The sequence below is a fragment of the Dromaius novaehollandiae genome, chromosome 4 (assembly GCF_036370855.1).
Source record: "Dromaius novaehollandiae isolate bDroNov1 chromosome 4, bDroNov1.hap1, whole genome shotgun sequence".
Lineage (NCBI taxonomy): Eukaryota > Metazoa > Chordata > Aves > Casuariiformes > Dromaiidae > Dromaius > Dromaius novaehollandiae.
The window spans coordinates 6,840,547-6,860,639 of record NC_088101.1 but is presented as its reverse complement, the minus strand read 5'-3'; the positions used below and the strand labels follow the sequence as shown (position 1 = coordinate 6,860,639).

The following is a 20,093-nucleotide window of genomic DNA, read 5'->3' as shown; positions in this document are numbered from 1 at the left end:
TGGTGAGTGGCTGGGGCGAGTGGCTTGGGAGGGGAGGCTGCGCCGCCTCCCGGGGCTGGGAGTGTGTGAGGAGCTCTGCCCTCACGCCCAGGGCCGCGTCCAGCCCCTGTGACGGGGAGAGGTGCAAGGGGGGGCAGTGTGCCAGGAAAGGCCATCCCGGCAGGGCTGCGTGGAGGAGAGAGACCTCGCGGTGCTGCTCTGCAGGAAGGATGAGCCAGAAGCCCCGTGCGGGGCTGGGGTTTCCCTGCAAGTGGGTTCCAGCCGCGGCATCTCCCAGCGATGCTGCTTTCTCGCTTTCTGGGTGGCTCGCAGTGACAGCCGCCCTCTCCCTCCCTCCCACACTCCCTTGCAGAGTCTCGGCTATTTCCTGGGGGCTGTGGCAGACATTCAGACCCGCGTGCCCCGGGCCAGGCATCTGGCCATCGCCACTGCTGTGCACCAGCAGGTAAGGCCTGGTGCCGCGTCGCTGGCCTGGGGCTCCTGGGCAGCCTTGGCTGCTGCACAGCTCTGCGTGTGCCTGGGGCTCGGGGCTCTGGTTGTGGCTCTGTGCCCAGAGCCACCCGCGAGACGAGCGCTGACAGTGCGGTTGCTTTTCTGTCCCTCTCCCCGCCGATCCGGCTTTCTCTGAAACGTGCCTTGTTCCCACAGCTCTGCGATGAGATGGAGCCGCCCAGCCCAGAGCACAGAGCAGAGCTGTGCCGCTGCATGGTGCTGCAGGGTAAGCAGAGGCGAGCTGGTGCCGCACCGCCGTGTCCCAGCAGCTCTCTTGCGAACCTGCCCGAGTGGGAAGACACTGCTCACTGATGCCAAGCGTGATTTCTTCCCCACAGCCCGAATTTGCCCGGAGGAGACCATCGAGTTCCTCTACTACAAGCTGAGGAACGGGAACAAGGCCGATCGCGTGGCAGCCGTGGCAGTGCTGCAAGCTCTGGTCCGCTCTGACGGTCAGTAAGGCAGGCCGGAGAAATGGCGTCCCCCTGGGATGCTGCTGCTTCTTCTGACGCGCAGTCTGGCCCTGCTTTTCTGTCCCGCCTGTGTATGGAAAGCCGGGGAGCTGTGACGAATCCCTGCAGGAACGGGGGCTCGGCCTCAGCACCCACCTCTCCTTGTCTCCTGCAGCCCCAGACACGAGGGAGAAGCTGCCCCTGTTTGCGAAGCTGGTGCAGTCCGTGTGCCATGACCGCGCGGCCCAGGTGAGCTGGTTTGGGCAGGGCTGGTGCTGCCACCGGGGCAGAGCAGCCCTTTTCCCGGGCAGAGCCTGGCGAGGCCATAGCCACAGGCCAAGGCAGGGCCCGGGGCTGGAGGCCGGTGGCGGCCAGGGAGTGAGGGCTGCTGCTGCGCGGCCCAGCCAGAAGGGCTGCAGCACGGCGAAGGCAGCTCCGCTGGGCTTTGGGCCGGGTCGTGACTGCAGCCTCTCGTGACTGCAGGTGAGGAGGGCAGTGCTGCATTTCATTGGGGAGCTGCTGCGCTCCAGTGCCCCAGGCTGCTCGGCGTGGGACGTGGTGGGGCACCTCTTCAGCGAGTTCAGCCGGGCCTCGGGCAGACTGGTAAGGGCAGAGTGCGGCACCGGGGCTGCCTCCCATGCCCTGGCCGTGCCGTGTTGCCGTGGGTGTCCCTGGCAGCGGGGAGCCCGGCACAGCAGGGCCGCCGGCCACAGTGCCCCAGAGGGAGCGGCCTCCCTGTCGCATGCACCGCGAGGTCTGGGATGGGGCAGTGACGGGTGTTTCCCGCGTCTGTCTTGCAGGCAATGGGAAACCTTAGCATGGTGAAAGCGCGGGAAGAAAGGGCTGTTCAGAGCCTGTGCGCCCACGTGCTGGGCACGCTGGATGTCTCTGCCGGAGCGGTGGCCAAAGTGAGTCGTCCTCCACCTGTGCGCTGGGACCCCCCACCTTAGCCACCAGCGCAGCTGAGAAGAGCTGGGGCGAGCTCTGCGGGGCCGGACTTGCTGGTGCTGGGAGGGGGAAAGGGGTGCGAAGGACAGCGGGCGAGAGGGAGAGAAGGTGGAGGAGGAAGGCAGGGCGAGACCACAGCTGCTGAGTTAGGGAAGGAGCGAGGCCGAGGGGCTGGGCCGGTGCCGGAGATGCGGCAGCGATGGGGGAACTGGACCGGAGGGGTGGAAACGCCAGTGTGCCAAATGGCCTGGTTCTTGCCTGCAGCTCCTGTGGCCGAAGCTGCTGTGGTACGTGGTGCCAGCCAAGTACACGGGCATGATGGTCCCGCTCTGCCGCTGCCTGCGCAGCCTGGCCGAGAGACGGGACAGGGCAGAGCAGGAGCAAGAGGAGGCGGCGCCTGAGGCCCTGGAGTCTGAGGAGCCAGGTGGGGAGCAGAAAGTCATGGCGCGCTGTGCCAGGCTGGGTGGGCGCAGGGCAGTGCGTGTGCCTGCGTCCCCTGCCAGCCCCGCGCAGGGGCAGGGGCAGGGGCAGAGCCACCTGGCGCTGCTGCGCCCAGCTCTTGCCGGGGCCCAGGGGCTGGTTCCTGCCGTGCTGGGGCTGCCTTCAGCGGCGGCTGTTCAGCGCGGGAGCCCGGCAGGGACTGTGCGGAGGTGGCGCGGCCGGGGTCCCCTTCAGCCCCGCGTGAGGGCTTGGGACATGGGGCGGGCAGGGCCCGGTGGGGCTGGGCGTCTCACGCAGCCTTTCTTTCTGCCCACAGCCGCTCTGCCAGCTCCCCAGGCCCTGCTGGCTCGCCTGCTGGTGAGTAGCGGGGCCCCGGGGAAAGAACTTTTGTGGCTGGGGCAAGGGCAGAGGGCAGGAGAGACGGTGCTGAGGCCGGTGCCGGGTGCCCCGGGAGGAGGCAGGAGCGTGTCGCAGGGTGCCTGTCAGGGGCTCCTGCTCCTCCTGTGGCACGGCAGTCCCTGGGCAAAGCCACTGGCTGCCTGCTGCAAGCCGGGGCAGTGCTGACCTGCCTGCCTGCAGGGTAGCCACAGCTCCTGGGGCAGGAGCGAGCCCATCTCTCTCCTGCCCTGGCCTAGGTGGTGGCGGCAGTGGCTCCACACGCGGGCGGTGGCCGTGGAGCCGCGGCCCTGCAGCTGCTGCAGGCGCTCCCCGGCACGATCCACGGAGCCGTGGGGGCGAAGTGGGCCGCAGACATCCCCCTGCTGCTGCAGCACCTGGCAGGTAAAGTGCTGGCGGGAGGGAGAGGCTGGGGGCGGAGGGGGCAGCAAAATGCCCTCAGCTCCCCAGCCTGGCAGCAGGGAACGGTGCCGGGTTTGCGGGCGCTTGTCAGCCTGGTGGCCTGAGGCTTTGGGGCATCAGACTGCAAAGGAGACACCCGGGCTCTGCCGTGGTGCTCGCTGGGATAACAGCGGGGGCTTTGCTTCCTCGGGCTTTGCAGGAACAACAGTGAGCTCCCTGGACGTGGCCGAGTGGGAGAGCCTTCTGCTGAAGGTACAGCGTCCCTGTGGGGGCCCTTGCTGGATAGGGCAAACGGGGGGCAGGAAAAGTGGTGGGAGGAACCTGGGGGCTCCCTGTTTGGGCACTGAGCGGTGCGGGCACGTCCCGAGCCCCCGGTGCCTGCCCCAGCCGTGGGTGCTGCCCGCTCAGAGGAGCTGCTCTCGGCACGTGGGGCACAGCTGAGCACAAATGCAGCCGAAGGCTGGGGCAGAGGCCTCCAGCGTGGCCCCATGCCGTGGCACCGCCTGCTTCTGGCGTGTGCCGAGCCCAGGGGCCTCGAGTGGCGCATTAGGGGAAGAGCGAGAGGCAGGTTGCAAGAGGGGCGGGTGAGGAGGCAGGCTGTCGCGAGGGGGAGCTCTGCCCCGCAGTCTCCAGGGCCACTTGGATGAGCAAAAGGCCCCGGCCAAGGGCAGGGGGGCGTTTGCTTCATCTCCCACTCTGCCCTAGTTCCTGCAAACCTCTCTGGAGCTCATTGCGAGCGAGGCCTGGACCGTGGGCCTGAGCCAGGAGCTGAGCCGGCAGCTGGGCAGCTCTCCCCGCCTGTCCTGGGAGAAGGTTTGTTCCCTGCGTGGCGTGGCTGTGGCTCGTGCGCCCCGAGGGCTGCGGCGGCAGAGCCCGGGGACACTCAGGCCGGGGCGAGGGCTGGCGGTGGTGCTCTGCCGCGCGGGCTGGTTTCCCTGCTGCCTGCTCTCTTTCCCCACGAAGGGGCTCGCACTCCCCTCTGTGCTGAGCTGGCGGCGGGGCCAGGCTGGCCGCTGGCTGCTGTGGGGCCGGTGCCATGGGCACCTCGGCAGGTCCTGGCACAGTGGGGCCAGTGTGGCCTGGCCCTCTCTGGCCAGGCCGGGCTGTCACCACAGGCGGGGCTCGGCCTCTTCTCTTGCAGCGGTTCCTGTACAAGGCTCTCGGCACGGCCCTGGCAGCTTGTGGGTGTCTCCACCACGTGCAGGAGCAGACCTTGGAGCACCTGAAAGCAGCCAACTTCCTGGAGCTGTGGCAGGCGCAGGTGAGGTTTCCTCGTGTCGCCCTGCTTTCCCGCGTGTCCCCTGCATGTCCCTGGGACAGAGGGGCTCTGCGTGCCCTGCTGCAGCCCTTGCTGCTGTTCTGTTTGCGGCCGTTTCCCTGGGGAAAGCAGAGCCAGCCAGGGCTGGGCGTTGGGGCTGGAGCGACTGCCCGTTTCTGCTGTGCTGCAGGGCATGGTTTCAGTTGTGTCCCGCTGTGCCGAGAGCCACTTCCAGCTGGCCTTGTCCTTGGTGAAGGAGTTCACGGGGACTTTGAAACGCAAGAAGGTAAAGGGCCCGGGGTGTTGTTGCGGGGAGCTGCCGGGAGGTGCGTGGGGAGCTGAGCCGCCGGTCGGGTGCGGGGCAGCTCCCGCCTCGGGAGCGCGCGGGGTCCCGGGCACAGCAGGGCCACGGGCTGACGTCTCGGTGCTTCTCCGTCGACCCCCCGGCAGAGCAAGGCAAGAAGGACCCGCGCTACTCGCGCTGCGCTGCTGGTGATGTACGGCCGGATGGCGCTGCGCGCCCCCAGGGAGCAGCTGCTCGCCCGTGTCGAGAGAGACGTGGTGGCGAATGTCCTGCAGCTCTACCGAGAGGGCTGCCAGGTGGGTGCTCGGGGTGCGAGGCAGAGCCGGCCGGGTGCCGCCAGCTCCGGCCTCTCCTGGGCCTTGCCACGCGCACCTCTCCCGTCACAGCCAGCACCAGTGCTGCTCGCCCTGCTGCCGTGGGCCAGGGTCTGCGGGGTCTTTCCAGCTGGCAGCTGGGCAGCTGCTCCCCTCCCCGTGGGAGGCTCCTTCCCAGGAGGGGAGAGAGGTTTCCTTGGTGGGGCGCAGGTGCTGAGCTGGGTTCCGCGGGGCTCCCGGAGGGCACAGTGTTGTCCCTGTGCTGTGCTTGGAGGCGGATCCCCCCCAGCCCAGCTGCTCTTTCAGCCCTGGGGCCTTGGAAGAGCTCCAAGTGTGTTTTTCTCCCCTGGGATCAGGATGCGCAGCTGAAGCTCTCCCTGGTGCAGAGCGTCACTGAGATCAGCCTTGCCATCCAGGCTGCAGGCGCCGGCCCCAGGTTTGAGCTCTGCTGCAAGCGGGAGCTGCTGCAGACCCTGCTGGTGAGTGCCCAGAGCCGGGGACGTTGCGCAGGGGAGCTTTGGGCTCTGCCGTGGGGCAGGTTTGTGCAGAGCCCGATGGTCTCCTGGGGCAGTGCGCAAGCTCCCGAGGGCCCTGAGCCGCATCCCCAGCCGGCGGGGCGCGTGGGTGCTGCTGCTTGGGGCCGTCGCAGGGGAATGTGGTGTGTCCGGGCGCCAGGGAGCTGCCACGTCATCCTGCGGGGCCTTGGTGGGAGCCATGGGGGTGGTGGAGCCGGTGCCTGCGGGGTCTGGCAGCAGAGCCCCTGGCCGGGGTGGGTGGGAAGGCTCTGCGGCACCCCTGCCCGCTGCCCACCTTGCGTGTGCCTGCCTGTGACTTGCAGGAGGTGATTCAGGAAGAGCCCCAGGAGTCCCCGGTGCACCCCCGGGCCCTCGTGGCCATGCAGCAGTTGAGGTAGGGTCTGTCCCTGGGGCTGTGGGAGTCACTGCATGTCCCAGCGCAGCTGGCTGGTCTGGCTGGGGCTGCGGGTGCTGGATTTGGGGCTGTCGATGGGGCCAAGGGCAGTTGTCCTCTGACTCGGCCTGGAGAGTGCTAGTAAGCGGCCTCTCTGTCTTCTGTGCCTTTTTTCTGCTGGCAGCAAGCTGAAGCCCCGTCTGAGCAGGGAGGAAAACCGCCACCTCCTGGCTCAGTGCTGCCAGGGCATCGTGTGCCTTCGTCGCCCGGAGCAGATGGACAGGAGAGGGCAGACGGCGGTGGCTGCTTCATGCCCACCGGTAGGCACTGGCCCTTCTCAGCTGCCCCTCGGTGGGGGCTCAGGTCCGGGCACCCCATGCTCCGGCAGCCGCTGGCTGTGCTGGCGTCTCCGCAGGGTGCCCGGCCTCAGTCCCCCTTTCTGGTGTCAGGGTGTGCAGGCGCCGTCCCTGCGAGCGCTGGGCCAGCTCATGGGAGCCCTTCTCTGGGCAGAGCTGGCCCCCATCCGCTTCGAGGACATGGTGCAGGTGAGTGTCCTCGGCGTGGCAGGGAAAGTGTTGCCACTGCCGGAGCAGGGCAGAGCCGTGGGGATCGTGCCCGTGGGGCTGGTCTGAGGAGGGGAGCTTCCCTGTAACTAGGTGCAACGCCCACATTGGCGGAGAGTGGAATGGTCCTAGTTCCAGGCCCCCTTGCCCAAAGTTTGGATCCAGGCTTTTGCCATCGGCCACAGCTTCCTTGCAGGCAGCTTGCAGTGTCCTGCAGAGCCCCTAGATGAGCCAGAGCTTCTCCCCAGCCGCAGCTGTGAGCGAGGGGTGCTGCACAACTCAATGCTGCCCACGGCAGGAGCCCGGAGTGGGGAGGTCCCCACGGGGAAGGGCTCCTTGCCACGGGCCGGGTCGCCCGGAGAGTCCGGGGCCGTGGAGGTAGCAGGGTTGGGAAGGGAGGGGGCCAGTGAGGGGTGTCGAGCAGAAGGATGCCCGTGGTGAGACAGGTCTGCCTGTGCCAGGTCCTGCGGCGCTGGCTCACCTCGGCCCACGCATGCGAGCGGGAGAGGGCCCTGCAGGTGTGCGTGCAGGTGCTGGGCTCTTATGAAGAGAGATGCGAGCACAGGGTGAGCGGGGGCCCCATGCACAGGGAGCTCTGTGTGGGCAGGCGCTGGGTTTTGGGCCTCCTGGGGCTGCAGGGCAGCCCCTCGTTTGCCCCCAGGTCAGCTGCGGCTTGGGGGCAGTGAGGCCGGGAGAAGGAGAGCGGCCACGGGGCTACCGGTGACCTTTTTGCCTGCCTCTTGCTCCCACAGCGAGGCCGTGCCTGCGAGTGGTTCGGCTCCCTGGCAGGACTGCTGGGGCCTCTGACGTGCGACACGTCGGCCGCGTCCCGCTGGTGGGCAGTGACCTGCCTCGGCCACCTGCTCCGAACAGGAGGTGAGGAGAGCGGGCAGAGCTGTCCCCGCTGCTGAGGGCAGGACGGTGTCCCCAGTGCCAGGGACCGTCCCTGTCTGCGGCCGGACCCTTGCCTGGCTGGCAAACCCACTGCGCTACGTTGGGGGGACCTGGCTTGACGTGGCCTTCACCACCCTCCCTTGGGTCCTCCCTTATCCACCCGCGTGGCCGGAGGTTGGTTCCCCGCGAACATGACTCCTCTTTCTCCTGGCTGCAGCCGAGAACACAGACGTGGCGCCCTGGACCAACGAGATCAGGCGCCTGCGTGAGAGGCTCAGTGCCGTCACCTCTGAGTCTCTGCTGGCCACCTCCACCAACATCGCAAAGGTAACTGGCCCCTGGAGTGCAGAGTGGGGGCCACAATATGTATGTGTGTGCGTGTGCGTGTGTGTGTGTGGGTGCTGCTGTCAGGACGTGAGTTTTGCATCTGAGCAGCCTGTGAGGTGGTCGCTCGTGTTTCTGATTTCTCCCCAGCTTGTTTGCAAATATTTCCCCCGAGGCCAGGCCTCAGGCTTCATGAGCAGCATTGTGGAGAGCCTGCTGTGCACCAGGCCTGTGTGCGCGTGGGCCGCTGAGCGGTGGACGCTCACCTTCCTGGGGGATTGCGGAGAGCAAATATTCCAGGAGGAGGTGAGAGAGGCATTTTTTGCATTCACCTTTGGCTGCTCTCTGTTGTTGGCTGTTGGCCCCGAAGACAGACGGGGAAAGGACGTGCCGAGCCATTCTTTGTTGCCTTCCTCCTTTCAGGTGCCCAGACTCGTGCACCTCCTTTACACCTGCCTGCAGAGCACCCGGCAGAGCGCTCGCAGGTGCTTTGTGCTGCGGGCCGTGTTCCTCCTGGCCCACTCTCACCCACAGCCGGTGCTCGACAGCCTCCTCCAGGCGTGCCCGCCCACAGACAGGTCTGTGCACTCGCCCTTCCCTCTGCTGCCAGACCCAGCCGTGGGGTGTGCCTGCGTGGGGGGTCCCGGTCGGAAGCAGGTGGTTTTTCCCCGGGAAAGGCGAGCGCTGCAGGATCACGGGCTCGTTTCACTGTCCGGACCTGGGCATCGCCATCCCCGATGCAGACGAGGGGAGCGTTTGGCCTCTCGTGAGGGTGCCGCAGGTACCCGGGGATGCGGGCTTACGGGCAAGCATCTGTTCCCTTGCAGCGACATGGTGGAGGTGTGGAGGAGCCTGGGGAGAAGCGTCCTGGGGTGCCAAATCCTGGTGTGCTTAACTGAAAAGTTAAGGGCAGCGGGAAAGAGCAGCCACAGGAGCGAGTGCTGCACTCGGGAGCTGGGCAGCAGCCAGGCTGCCCTGGAGCCTCGCACGGTATGGTCAGCGGCCCAGGCATTAGTGCCACTCCACATCTGCTTTCCAGCTCGTGCTTCTGCACAAGGGAGTTTTGTGCCCTTTGCGAGTGCCCGTGGAGCCTCGCAGGGTGCTGTGCCGGGGTGGCGACAGCGTTAGCAGTGTGGGGAGCCGGGACAGTTTGCTGCTGCTGGGCCGCAAGGCTGTCGCTGCAGTGAGAATTGGAGACAGTGAAAGCTCCCTGGCTGGCAGGGGCCGTGGCTGGTGGGAAAAGCCCTTGTTTTACCAGGTGGCTCTTGGTTGGATTTCTCTGCAGATCACCCACGCCCTCTGCGAGGTGGTGTCAGTGCTGCAGAGGAAGACACTGGTCCAGCGCCTGCTTCCCTACCTGCTTCCCGGCCTTCTGAGGCAGGTCAGCGAGACGCTGGGGGAGGAGCTGGCACCGTCCGTTGGGGACCTGGAGAGCGCTGACATGCCGGGCAGGTGAGGAGCGGCAGTGGCAGGAGTAGGGGCAGGGGCAGGGCTGGCCTGTGCCCCAGGTCTTTGGTCGTGCGGTCCATGGCCTTGCAGGAGCACCCAATTGTCCCGCTGGCACTGGGCTGCCTCCGTGAGGTGGTGGGACTGGTCGCTGCAGGGCAGCGCGCCTGGGGATTTGGCCGCAGCACGGTCGTTCCTGCCCATAAACTCTGTGTTGCGGCCGGGGGCCGTTGCGGGGCTCTGCTGAAGAGAAATCTTCCCCCAAACTGCTGTGCCTGGAGCTTTCTTTGGGTTTTTTCACCAGCCTTTTTGTGGCGGCATTGGAGCTGGTGCTGGCGAGGTGCCTGGACAATCGGTGGCTGCGGCTGCTCCGGGAGCAGGGAGCGTGGGCGTCCCTGGCAGAGCCCCGGGCTCACAGCACCGGCGTGTGTCTCCTGGCGAGGTGAGAGCCCGGGATGCGCCCGGGGAAAGGGCTGCTGGGAGCTTCCTGCGCGCTTGGGAGCTCTGCTGAGGTGCAGAGCGGTGTCTGCGTGGGAGCGGGAGAAGGTGGGAGTCGCGGCCTGCGGCCGTCCCGCGTGACTGCGTGTCACGAGCCTGCTCGTGCTCTGTGCGCAGCGTGCTGCTCCGTGCAGAGCTCGTCCCACAGCGCCTGCTGCAGAGCCTCTTCCCCTGGCTGGATTCGCCCTCTGCCAACCTGCGGCTCACGGCCACAGCTTTCTTTGCCGAGGTGAGGCAGCAGCAGAGCAGGGGGGGCTCGGAGGGGTTCCTGTGTCTCGCCCGGCGCGAATCGCGGCCGATGCTAGCGGCCACGTGACTTGATTGCAGCTGATGAAGGACAAGCTAGTGGAGGAGAGGAAGCTGCTGAAGCCGCTCCTAGAGGCCTTGGGGGAGAGAGCGCGCGACCCCGTCAGCACCGTGCGGCAGATGGCCGTGAGAGGTCTGGGCAACGCGGCCAGCGGAGCACCCGCGAAGGTGAGGCGGCCTTTCCTGGGCTCTGAGCGCAGCCCGGAGTGGAGAGCTGCCCGGGGGGCTTGAGGAGCCCGGAGAGAGGAGCAGAGGCAGGCGCGGGGCCGTGCTGAGGCCGCACTCCTCGCTCTGGCATCATCAGGGTGGCAAAGGGGACACGGGGTGCCGGCTGGGGCTCCTGGGGCTGGGGTCTGCTCCGGGCTTGCTCCGGCAAGTGCCGTCCTTGGCGCCGCAGCGGAGAGCAGCGGTGAGAGGTGGGAGCAGTGAGCAGTTCATGCGCCTGTCGCTCTGCAGCTGCGGAGGCACGGGGCGGCCGTGGTGTCGGTGCTGCTCAGAGGCCTGGAGGACGCGGCCAGCACAGAGGTGGCTGCCGAGAGCCTGCTGGTGCTGGCAAAGGTGCTGGGGCTGCTGGAGGCGAGGGCCGTGGGCTCTGCCTTTGAAGAGATCTCCAGGGCCAGCCGGGCGTTCTGGGGGGCGGTGAGTGGAGTCGCTCGTTCTCCTGTCGGCAGGTGGGAGTCGTCGCGGGGCCGCCGTCCCCCGCGGGCAGCACCCCGCTGGGGCCACGTGGCTCGTGCGCGGCGCCCTCGCTCGCAGCCTCTGCCCAACGGCCTTTCTCATTGCAGGAGGAAGAGGTGCTGCGCCGCTCGGCCTTCGTCCTCTATGGCGCCCTGGCCTCCTCCGCCTCTCGGAGGAGGTCATTTTTCAGCAGAGAGGTGGAGGCGGCATTTCCCAGCCTGGTGCTGCACCTCGGGGACCCGGCCCCGGCCGTCTGCAACGTAAGAGCCCTTGGGCTGCTCTGGCCGGCGCGTGTTGCCGACGTGTCCGCAGGCCTTGGCTGGTGCTGCTGCGGCGGCGAGGTTCCTCGCTCAGCTCCGGGACAGGCGCGCAGCATCCCCGTGACCAGGCCCGGTGCTCTTTTCCAGGCGTGCAAGGTCTCCCTGCACCTGTGTGCCCCGTTTCTGGGGTCAAAGAGGGTGCGGCAGCGCATCGCCGCAAGCATCGGGCTGAGCGCGGCCGAGCTGCAGGATGAGATCTGCAGGCACCTGGTGAGCGAGCGCTGCGCTGGGGCCGTGTCCCTGCGCCGGCCGCCCGCCCTGTGGCTCTCGCGCCGGGGGGCCACGTGGGCCTGGGCCGTGGGTGGAGGGAGGATGGAGGGGGGACGGAGGGGCGCTTGGAGCCAGCGAAGAGCTCCTGCGCCCCTGTGTTGCCCCAGGCCCAAGACTGCCCCGTGCTGCTGGAGAGGCTCTGGAGCACAGCCCGGAGCTGCTGCATGGGGAGCTGCGTGGCGCCGCAGGCAGCAGCCGTCCACGTCCTGGGTGAGAGGCAGCGCTGGGTTCTGGCACTGCTCGCGGCCGCATTGGGTCGGGTCGGGGTCAGGGGTCGAGGTTGAGGTCGAGGTGGGGTTGGGGCCATGGCGATGGCCGTGGCCATGTCCTGACAGTGGCATCCTCATGCCAGGCCTCCTCCTGGACACAGTGCCGACCGCGTGGCTGCAACAGCAGGACCTGGCGTTCCTGTCGGGAGGTAGGTGCTGGTGGCTGCACTGCTGCCCCATGGGCCAAGGCGGTGTCCGGAGGCCCTGCGGGCGCCAACAGCTGGGGGTGCGTGGGGCTCGCATGGCCCCGGGGTGCTGCTGGGGAAGCCGCCCTGGCCGGGAGCCACGGGGTGCCGGTGGTATCGCGGCCAGGCGCCCACGGTGCCTCCCCGCGGCGTCGGTGTCGTTGCAGCTTGGTGGAGGTGGCGGTCCATCGAGGCCCCCCGCGCGTGGCGGGCAGCAGCCGCAGTGCCCCACGCCGGGGGCCCCCAGCTGCTCGGGGCAGGAGATCAATAAAGCTGCGTCCTCGCAGGGAAAGTGGCAGCCGTGTGGGGCTCTGTGGGGGGTCTTGCGCCGGCCCCGGCCCTGCCACCCCCCAGATGTGGCCTTGGTGCAGTGTGGCGCTGCCTGGGGACACAGGGGAGTGGAGAGAGCGGGGTGAGGGGGGCCTGGGGGTGACGGGGGCAGTGGGAGCAGCCTGGGGCACTGGGAGCTCTGGGGTGAGTAGGGCCTATGGGGTGGGACTGGGGATGAGAGGGGCCCCAGGGGGAGTAGAGGGACCGAGGGGCAAGTGGGGATAGTGGGGCCACTTGGGACACTGAGGGGCACTGGGAGGTGCCTGGGGGCATATGGGACACTGGGGGGCCTGGGGATACTGGGAGGTGCTTGGGGCGATGGGGGCAGGGGGAGCAGCCGGGGGCCCTGGGGGCACTGGGAGGTGCTTGGGGATACTGCGGACACTGGGGGATACCAGGAGGTGCCTGGGGAAATGAGGGGGCACCCAGAGTTGCCCGGGGAGACCAGGGGGAACTGGAGTGAGAGGGCTGATGGGGTGGGACTAGGACTAGGGCTGGGAGGGGCCCCAGGGGGAGCAGAGGGACCGAGGGGCAAGTGGGGGTGCGGGGAGCACTGGGGCTACTGGGGGGCACTGGGAGGTGCCTGGGGACTCCGGGGTCACTGGGGACACTGGGAGGCACTGAGAGGGGCCCCGAGGGGGCAGCGGGCAGGGCTGCTCCCCAGGGGCATGGCAGGACCGCGGGTGCGGGGGGGGCGCAGCGCTGGGGCCGGGCACGGGCAGCCCGGTCCCGTGGCGGGGGAGCGGGACTCACCGGTCGCCCCGCACTGCCGGCACGTCCCACCGGTCGCCCCGCACTGCCGGCAAGTCCCCTGCAGCGCGCGCGGCCTGGCCGAGGACGGCGGGCTCGTGACACAGGCCGCGGCGGGGCCGTTGCCAGGGCCGGGGCCGCTCTGAGGCCCGGAGTGCGGGGGCGGGGCCGGGCCGGGGCCGCTCTCGGGGGTGGGGGCGGAGCCGGGAGCTCGGGGGCGGGGCGGTGCCAGGGCGCATGCGCGGGCCGCCGCGTGCGAGAAGCTCAGTTTGGTCTGTCGCGGCTGCCGTCGTTCTGGTGCCTCCGTCCCACTTCCGTCGCCCCGCGTGGCGCTGGGGGCGGGGAGGGCGGCGGCCCCAGCTGAGGAGTGGGGGGGGCTCGGCCGCGGGGGAGGGGACGTGGGGGAGAGCCAGGGCTGGGGCTGCGAGCGGGCCGGGGCTGCCGGGCAAAAAGAGGCCACATCCTGCGGGTTTGGGGGCTGGAGGCTGTGTGTTCGAGCCAAGACCAGGTGCCCAAGCCCTGCGTCTCTGAGCTCAGAAGCAGGGCTGAAGCCCTGTGGTTTTGCATCAGCAGCAGAGGCTTAGCGCGCCATTTTTGCGGTTGGAAGCAGAGGCTAAAGCCTGCGTTTTGGGGGGCCAGAAACAGGGGCTTTCTGTTAGCTGCTTGTGTGGTTGCAAGCTGTGAAGACTAAGGCCTGCGTTTTTGGGGCCTGAAATGGAGGCTTAGTTGGCTGGGTTTTATTCTCAAAGCAGAGACCAAGTGCTATGTTTTTGGGCCCAGAAAAGGCGACTAAGTCGTGCGTTTCTGGGACTTGGAAATGGAGGTGAGGCTGACTGTTTTGGGGTGCTACAACCAGAGGCAGAGTGCTGCATTTCTGGACCCACAAATGGAAGCTTAGTCCCTGTTTTCAAGCACACTCCCCTGTTCTCGAGGCCTGCATTGGGGGGTCCAAAAGAGAGGCTAAGTCCTGTGTTTTGGGGGCCACAAATGGAGGTTCAATGTGCTGTTTCTGTGCCTGAAAATGGAGACCAAGTCCTGTGTTGTGGGGACTTGGAAACGGAGGTGAGTCTGGCCATTTCCAGCCCCAAAGTGGGGGATGAGGGGGCCCTTTTTGGGGTGGGGGGAGGCAGAGGGCTGGGGGGAAGGGGCAGGGTGTGTGGACCCTCCCTGAAAGGGGGGTGTGTGTGCAGGGGTCTGCGAGTGCCCCAAGGGCAGGGAGGCTGGCATGCACCAGCCCAAACCTTGCATCTGAGAGTCTCTGGCACAAAAGCAGTTTTTTGGGGAGAAAAACACCAGTAGGCATCATTGGCCAAGTCCACTATTTATGCAACACTCATCCCCTCCTTTCAACCCTAATTAACCAGTTAGCTTATAGGTATTGAATCAAGACTGATCACTGAGTCAGTATCAATTCAACAGACCTAAGCAAACTGCTCAATTAGTTCAATTAGCCAGCAGTGATTCAACATATAGAAGCTGATCAGTTAGCATTTACACAATACTTTGAATGCTTACTATTACTTCAGTACCTATAAGGTAACTGGTTATTTAGTAACTAATTAGTCAACAGTGATTCCATACACATAAGGTCATTAGTCAACACTGATTCCATATACATCAGCTAAGGCTTCAGTACTGCTCCACTATTAAAGCAGTGATTGATTTATGGTGCTGTCAGTACTTTCAATAATAACTAACCAGTTAGCTTATAGGTATTGAATCAGTATGAACTAACGAGTCAATATTGATGCCATGTACACGAGCTCATTGCTCGTCACCATCCCAACACCCCCGCGCTGGTCACTCGCTGACCCCACACAGGGGCTCAGGGCTGCCCCAGCAGGACCCAGTGACCCCCCCTGTCCCAGGACAGCAGCTGCTTCCCAGCTGGGTCACTCTCGCGGGGCCCTGCACCAGAGCAGCCCCAGGCTGCGGGGCCGGGCAGCAGCGACTCTGGGCTCTCGGCAGCGTCTCTGCGGCTCCATCCGGCTCGGTCGGTCCCGGCAGCCCCGGCCCCGCCGTTCCCTGGCTCCTGGGGTCCTGCAGGAGGGAAGAGGTGTCCCGTGAGTGCTCGCAGCCCTGTCTGGCTCCGCACCAGGCCTGGTCCAGGGCTCTCCCAGTGGAGGGGCCCCAGCCCAGCGCCGGTGCCAGCAGCCAGGGGGGAACTGGGGGCGGCCCCTGCCCGAGCCCCCCGGGGATCCCATCAGGAGGGGAGAGAGCCAGGCGGTCCCGGTGTGACCCTCCCTGCCTCGGTCTGCTCCGGCGACCCTCAGTATCTCCATTTCCCCTCCCCGCACACCCAGAGCCCCGTCCCGCCCCTGGTGCCCCCCTCCCCGCTGGTATCTGCTGCTTCTGCTGCTCTTGCTCTTCTGCTCCTGTTGCAGCCGCTACTGCCAGGGCCCGGCTCGCCCTGCCCCGCCCCGCCTCGCTGGTTCCGGTACCGCCCGGGTCCGCCCACGCGCCGTGGGGGCACTGCGGGGCCCGGGCGGTCTCTGGTCCAACACACCTCACCACCCAACAGGGTATGGCTGGAGGGGAAAGCTCCCGGGGCAGCAGCCACTCGCACAGGGCACATGGGAACATCACATTCGCTGTGTGTCACAGACTGCTTCTACCTATACGCAAAAGAGAAGGGGGACTCTTGAGAGTTCCCTGGGACACGCAATGCCTATTCCTAACAACCTACCAGAAATGGAGCCGTCTTATTGAATTAGTCTGTTACAGAAGGAATTAAAACGTCTGTCTTCACTAAGGGCAAAGACTGGCTCTAGTTTTTGGTGACACTTCCTGTGTGCAGGAAAAAACACAGCTGAAAATTGCACAGTTAGGCTTCATTCCCATACATCAGAGGGGAAAATTGCTCGCCTTTCCACTCCTGGTCCTGAGGTTAGAAATACAAATAACCTGCACCCCACGATGCAGGATTCAATGATGAACGCAATGCCCTTCAAAAGCTTGAGTACTCCAGTTCAACTGACAGAGATCTCTCTCTAACAGTGCACACTCAGTTGTGCGCGTTTTGCTAATGGCAAAATCTGCAGTCCAAATGATGTTGCCTGAGGAACCTGGACGCAGCTCACATCAGCAAGAAACACTCTTGACAGAGTGCCTGGTCAAGCACAAGAATGTTTTTTGCACAGTCACTGCTTACCTTCAGAGACCAGCAGAGGACAAGGCAGCACCTCACAGTGTTACAGCTCGTATGGCGACTCAGACAAGTGCATCTGGAAGTAGCCGCAGACATATTCGCACAAAGACTCTAGTACTTCAGGCCCTGAGTTCATGTTTATTGTGTGAGACTCATGCGGAGGAGGAAGAAAACCATCTTTATGCAATACTGACAATTCAGTTTGCCACATATGAGCAACATTTATTATCTATTAATTACTGATTCTGTATATTAATACCACAAGGTGTACCTTCTCCCTTCACCAGATTCCAGGGGGAAGACAGGGGAAAGAGAAGGGGGGAAACAGGGGTGAAGATGGGGGGAAGAGGGAGGAAAGGGAGGGAAGAGAGAAAAGAAGAAACATAAGGAAGAAAGAGAGAGAAAGGGAAAAAAGAGATTGAGAAAGAGCGAAAGGGAGAAAAAGAGGAGAGAACAGAGAGAAGGAGAGCAACAAGTACAGAGAGAGGAGAGAGTGAGACAAAAGAGAAATAGAACGAGAGAATAAGAGAGCAGCACAGAGAGAGGGAAAGAAAGAGAAGAGAGGAGGGAGGAGAGAAGACTGTGAGAAGAAGGTAGAGAGAGGAAAAGAAAGGAAGGAAGAGGGAGAAAGGCAGAGAAAGTGGTGTCAGAGAGTGAGAGAGCAAAAGAGAAAAAGCAGGAAAAGGAGAAAGAGATCGGGGGAGAAAGAGAAGAAAGAAAAGGAGAGAAAGCGAGAAAGAAGGGGAGAGAAAGACAGAAAAGGGAAAATGGAGAGAGAGAGAGAAGGGCAGAGACAGACCAAAGACAGAGAAAGAGAAAGGAAGGAAAGAAAGGAGGGAGAAAGAGGGGAGAGAGAGAGAAGTAAGAAAGGAGGGAGAAAGAAAAAGGGAAAATGGAGAGAAAGAGAAGGGGAGAAATAAAGAGAGAACAAGAGAGAAAGACAGGAAGAGGAAGGAAGGAAGGGAAAGAGAGAGGAGGGAGAAGGAGAGAGAGAAAGGGACAGAGACAAAGAAAAGCAGATGAGGAAGAAAGGGAGGGGAAAAGAGAAAGTGAAAGAGAGAAACAAGAAGAAACAAAAAGGGAGAGGGAGGGAGGGAAAGAGGGAAAGAAAGGGAGAGAGAAAGGAAGAGAAAAAGAATAAGAGTTAAAGAAGGAAAGGAAGAAAAAAAGGGAAAGTGGGAAAGAGGGAGAATGAGAAAAAAGGGGGAGATGTAAGAAAAAAAGGGAGGCAGAGAGGGGAAAAGAAAGGAGAGGGATGAAAAGCAAAAGAGAGGGAAGAGAAAGTGAGGTAAAGAGAAGCAGGGGAGGAGTGAGAGAAAAAGAGTGAGAACAAGAGTGAGAAAAGAGAAAGACAAAGTGAGAGAGGAAGAGAATACAGAAGGACAGAGGAAGAGAGCAAGAAAGAGACAAGGCAGAGAGAGAAAGAGGGAAAGGTAGAGAGTGACACAGCAGAGACAAAAGAGAGGAAGAGAGGAGAGAGAAGGAGAGAAAGAGGGAGGAAGGAGAGGTTGAGAGAAAAAGGGAGAGAGAAGGGAAGAAATGGGAGGGGGAAGAGGGAAGGGAGAGGGGGAGGGAAGGAGGGAGAGAGGGAGAGGAAGAGCGAGGAAGAGAGGAGGAGAGAGGGGAGGAGAGAGGAAGGGGGAGAGGAAGAGAGGAACAGAAAAGGAATAGTAGAGAGGAGAGAGGAAGATGGAGAGAAAGACGAGAGAAAGGGAGTTGAGGAGAGGAGAGAGGAAAAGAGAAAGAAGAGGGTGAGGGATAGAGAAAAGAAAGAAAAGGGAAGAAAGGGAGAGAAATTGAGAAAGAGGGAGGAAGAAAGAAGGATAGAGGGAGAGAGAAAAAGAGGGAGGAGGAGTGAGACAGAAAAAGCATAACGGAGAGAACGAAAAGAAGAGAGAGCAAGAAAGAAAAGGAAAATAAGACAGCAAGAAAGAGAAAGGGAAAAGAGAGGTAAAAAGAGAAAAGTGTGAGAGTGAAAGAGAAAAAGGGGGAGTGGGAGGGAGAGAGAAAAAGAAAAGAGACAAAAAGCAAGAGAGAAAAATGGAGAAAGAAGAGAAAGGGAGTAAGAGGGAGGTAAATATGGAAAAAGGGGAAGAAGAAAGAGGGAGACAGAAGGAGGGAGAAAGAGAAAGAGGAGAGAGAAGGAGTGAAAAAGAATGAGAAAGAGGGAGAGGAGAAAGGGGGAAGAGAGGGGAGAAATGGAGAGAGAAAGGGAGCGAGTGAGAACGACAGGGAAACAGGGAAAGAGAGAAGGAATAGAGAGGGAGGGAGGGAGAAAAAGAGAAAAAAAGAGAGAGAAAGGGAAAGAAGAGAGGAGATAAAGAGTGAGAGGGAAAGGGAGAAAAAGAAAAGAGAAAGAAAAAAGAGGAAGACAGGAAAGAAAGAGGGAAAGAAGAGAGAAAGGGAGAGAAGACAGAAGAGAGAAAGGGAGAGAAAAAGAGAGAAAGAAAAGAAGACAGGGGGAACAGAGAGAGGGAAAGGATGAGAAAAGGAGAGATGGAGAGAGGGAAAGAGAAAGAACAGAGGAGGAGGAAGGGAGAGAGAGAAAGAATGAGGGAAAGGGAGGGAAAGAAAAAAGGAGAAAAAGAGGGGGAAGAGGGAGAGGGAAGGAGTAGAACAAAAGAGAGAGAAAGGAAAGAGAGGCAATGAGAGGGAAAGAATGAGAAAGAAGGAGTGGTAGATAGGAGAGAAAGGAGAGACAAGCAAAAGACAGGAAGTGAGCTAGAGAGACAGAGAGATAAAGAGAAAACCAGAAATAGCATGAGGGAGGAGGGAGGAAGCAGGTGGGGGAAGGGGGGGGGAAGAGAGAGAGGGGGAAAGAGAGAGGGGGAAAGAGAGAGGGGGGAAGAGAGAGGGGGAAGAGAGAGGGGGAAGAGAGAGGGGGAAAAGAGAGGGGGGAAAGGGGGGGGAAGAGAGAGGGGGAAGAGAGAGGGGGGAAGAGGGGGGGAAGAGAGGGGGGAAGAGAGGGGGGAAGAGAGGGGGGAAGAGAGGGGGGGAAAGGGGGGAAGAGAGAGGGGGGAAAGAGGGGGGAAGAGAGAGGGGAAGAGAGAGGGGGAAGAGAGAGACAGGAAGAGGGGAAGAGAGAGGGGGAAGAGAGAGGGGGAAGAGAGAGGGGAAGAGAGAGAGTTGAAAGAGGGGAAGAGAAAGGGGGAAGAGGGGGGAAGAGAGAGGGGGAAGAGAGGAGGGGAAGAGGGGGGGGAAGAGAGGGGGGAGAGAGGGGGAAGAGAGGGGGGAAGGGGGGGAAGGGGGGGAAGAGAGAGAGGGGAAAGAGAGAGGGGGAAGAGAGGGGGGAAGAGAGAGGGGGAAGAGAGGGGGGAAGAGAGAGGGGGAAGAGAGGGGGGAAGAGAGGGGGGAAGAGAGAGGGGGAAGAGAGAGGGGGAAGAGGGGGGAAGAGAAAGGGGGAAGAGAGGGGGAAAGAGGGGGAAGAGAAAGGGGGAAGAGAGGGGGAAAGAGAGAGGGGGAAGGGGGGAAGAGAGGGGGGAAGGGGGAAAGAGCGGGGAAGAGGGGGAAAGAGTGGGGGGAGAAGAGCGGGAGAAGGAGAGGGGAGAAGGGGAGGGAGAGAGAGGAAAAGAGAAGGAGACAAAAAAAGTAATGAAGAGGGAGAAAGCGAGTGAGTGAGATGAGAAATACAGGACAAAGTAAGAGAAAGAAAAGAGGGAGCTAAGAGAGAGCGACAGAAGGAGACAGAAAAAAGGGAGGGAAGGAAGGAGGGAGAGAGAGAGAGAGGGAGAAAGAGAGGGACAGAGAAACAGACAGAGGAAGAGAATATGAGAAGGAGAAAGGGAAAAAGAGGGAGTGAGTGAGAGAAAGGCAAAGAGGGAGAGAAGGTGATGGGGAAAGAAGAGAGTGGTAGGAGAGAAGAGAGGAAAGCAAAAGAGAAAGAGGGAGAGAGGGAGAGAAAGAGGGAGGGGAAGTGTGATAGGGAGAGAAAAAAAGTGGGAAAGAAAAAGAAAAAAGGGAGGGAGAGGGAGAATGAAAAAGAGACAGGGAGAGGGAGAAAGAGGAAGAAAGAGGGGGGAGAGAAGAAAAAGAAAGGAGACTGGAAGAGAAGGAGAGAGAGAGGGAAAGAGAAAGGGAGGGAGAAAGAGAAAGAAGAAAGGAAGAGAGAAAGTGAGGTAAAGCAAAAGAGAAAGGAGGAGGGAAGGAGTGAGAGTGAGAACAAGAGTGAGAAGAGTGAAAGAGTGAGAGAGGAAGAG

The 20,093-nt window shown here is 62.7% G+C and overlaps 1 protein-coding gene and 1 long non-coding RNA gene across 2 annotated transcripts; both read left to right on the top strand.

Annotated features, from left to right (window-relative positions):
- Positions 1 to 1,124: 1,124 nt before the first annotated feature.
- Positions 1,125 to 1,768, top strand: LOC135328363 (uncharacterized). The gene is made up of 3 exons (XR_010389196.1): positions 1,125 to 1,193; positions 1,428 to 1,547; positions 1,745 to 1,768. It is a non-coding gene; the product is annotated as an uncharacterized LOC135328363 (long non-coding RNA).
- Positions 1,769 to 8,528: 6,760 nt separating this feature from the next.
- On the top strand, positions 8,529 to 13,542 carry LOC135328251 (protein maestro-like). Its single transcript, XM_064511062.1, has 10 exons — positions 8,529 to 8,687; positions 8,983 to 9,149; positions 9,759 to 9,870; positions 9,969 to 10,115; positions 10,404 to 10,586; positions 10,733 to 10,885; positions 11,033 to 11,155; positions 11,323 to 11,425; positions 11,568 to 11,633; positions 13,499 to 13,542. The coding sequence occupies exons 1-10, from the start codon at positions 8,529 to 8,531 to the stop codon at positions 13,540 to 13,542; spliced, it is 1,257 nt and encodes a 418-aa protein (XP_064367132.1).
- The last annotated feature ends 6,551 nt before the right edge of the window (positions 13,543 to 20,093 follow it).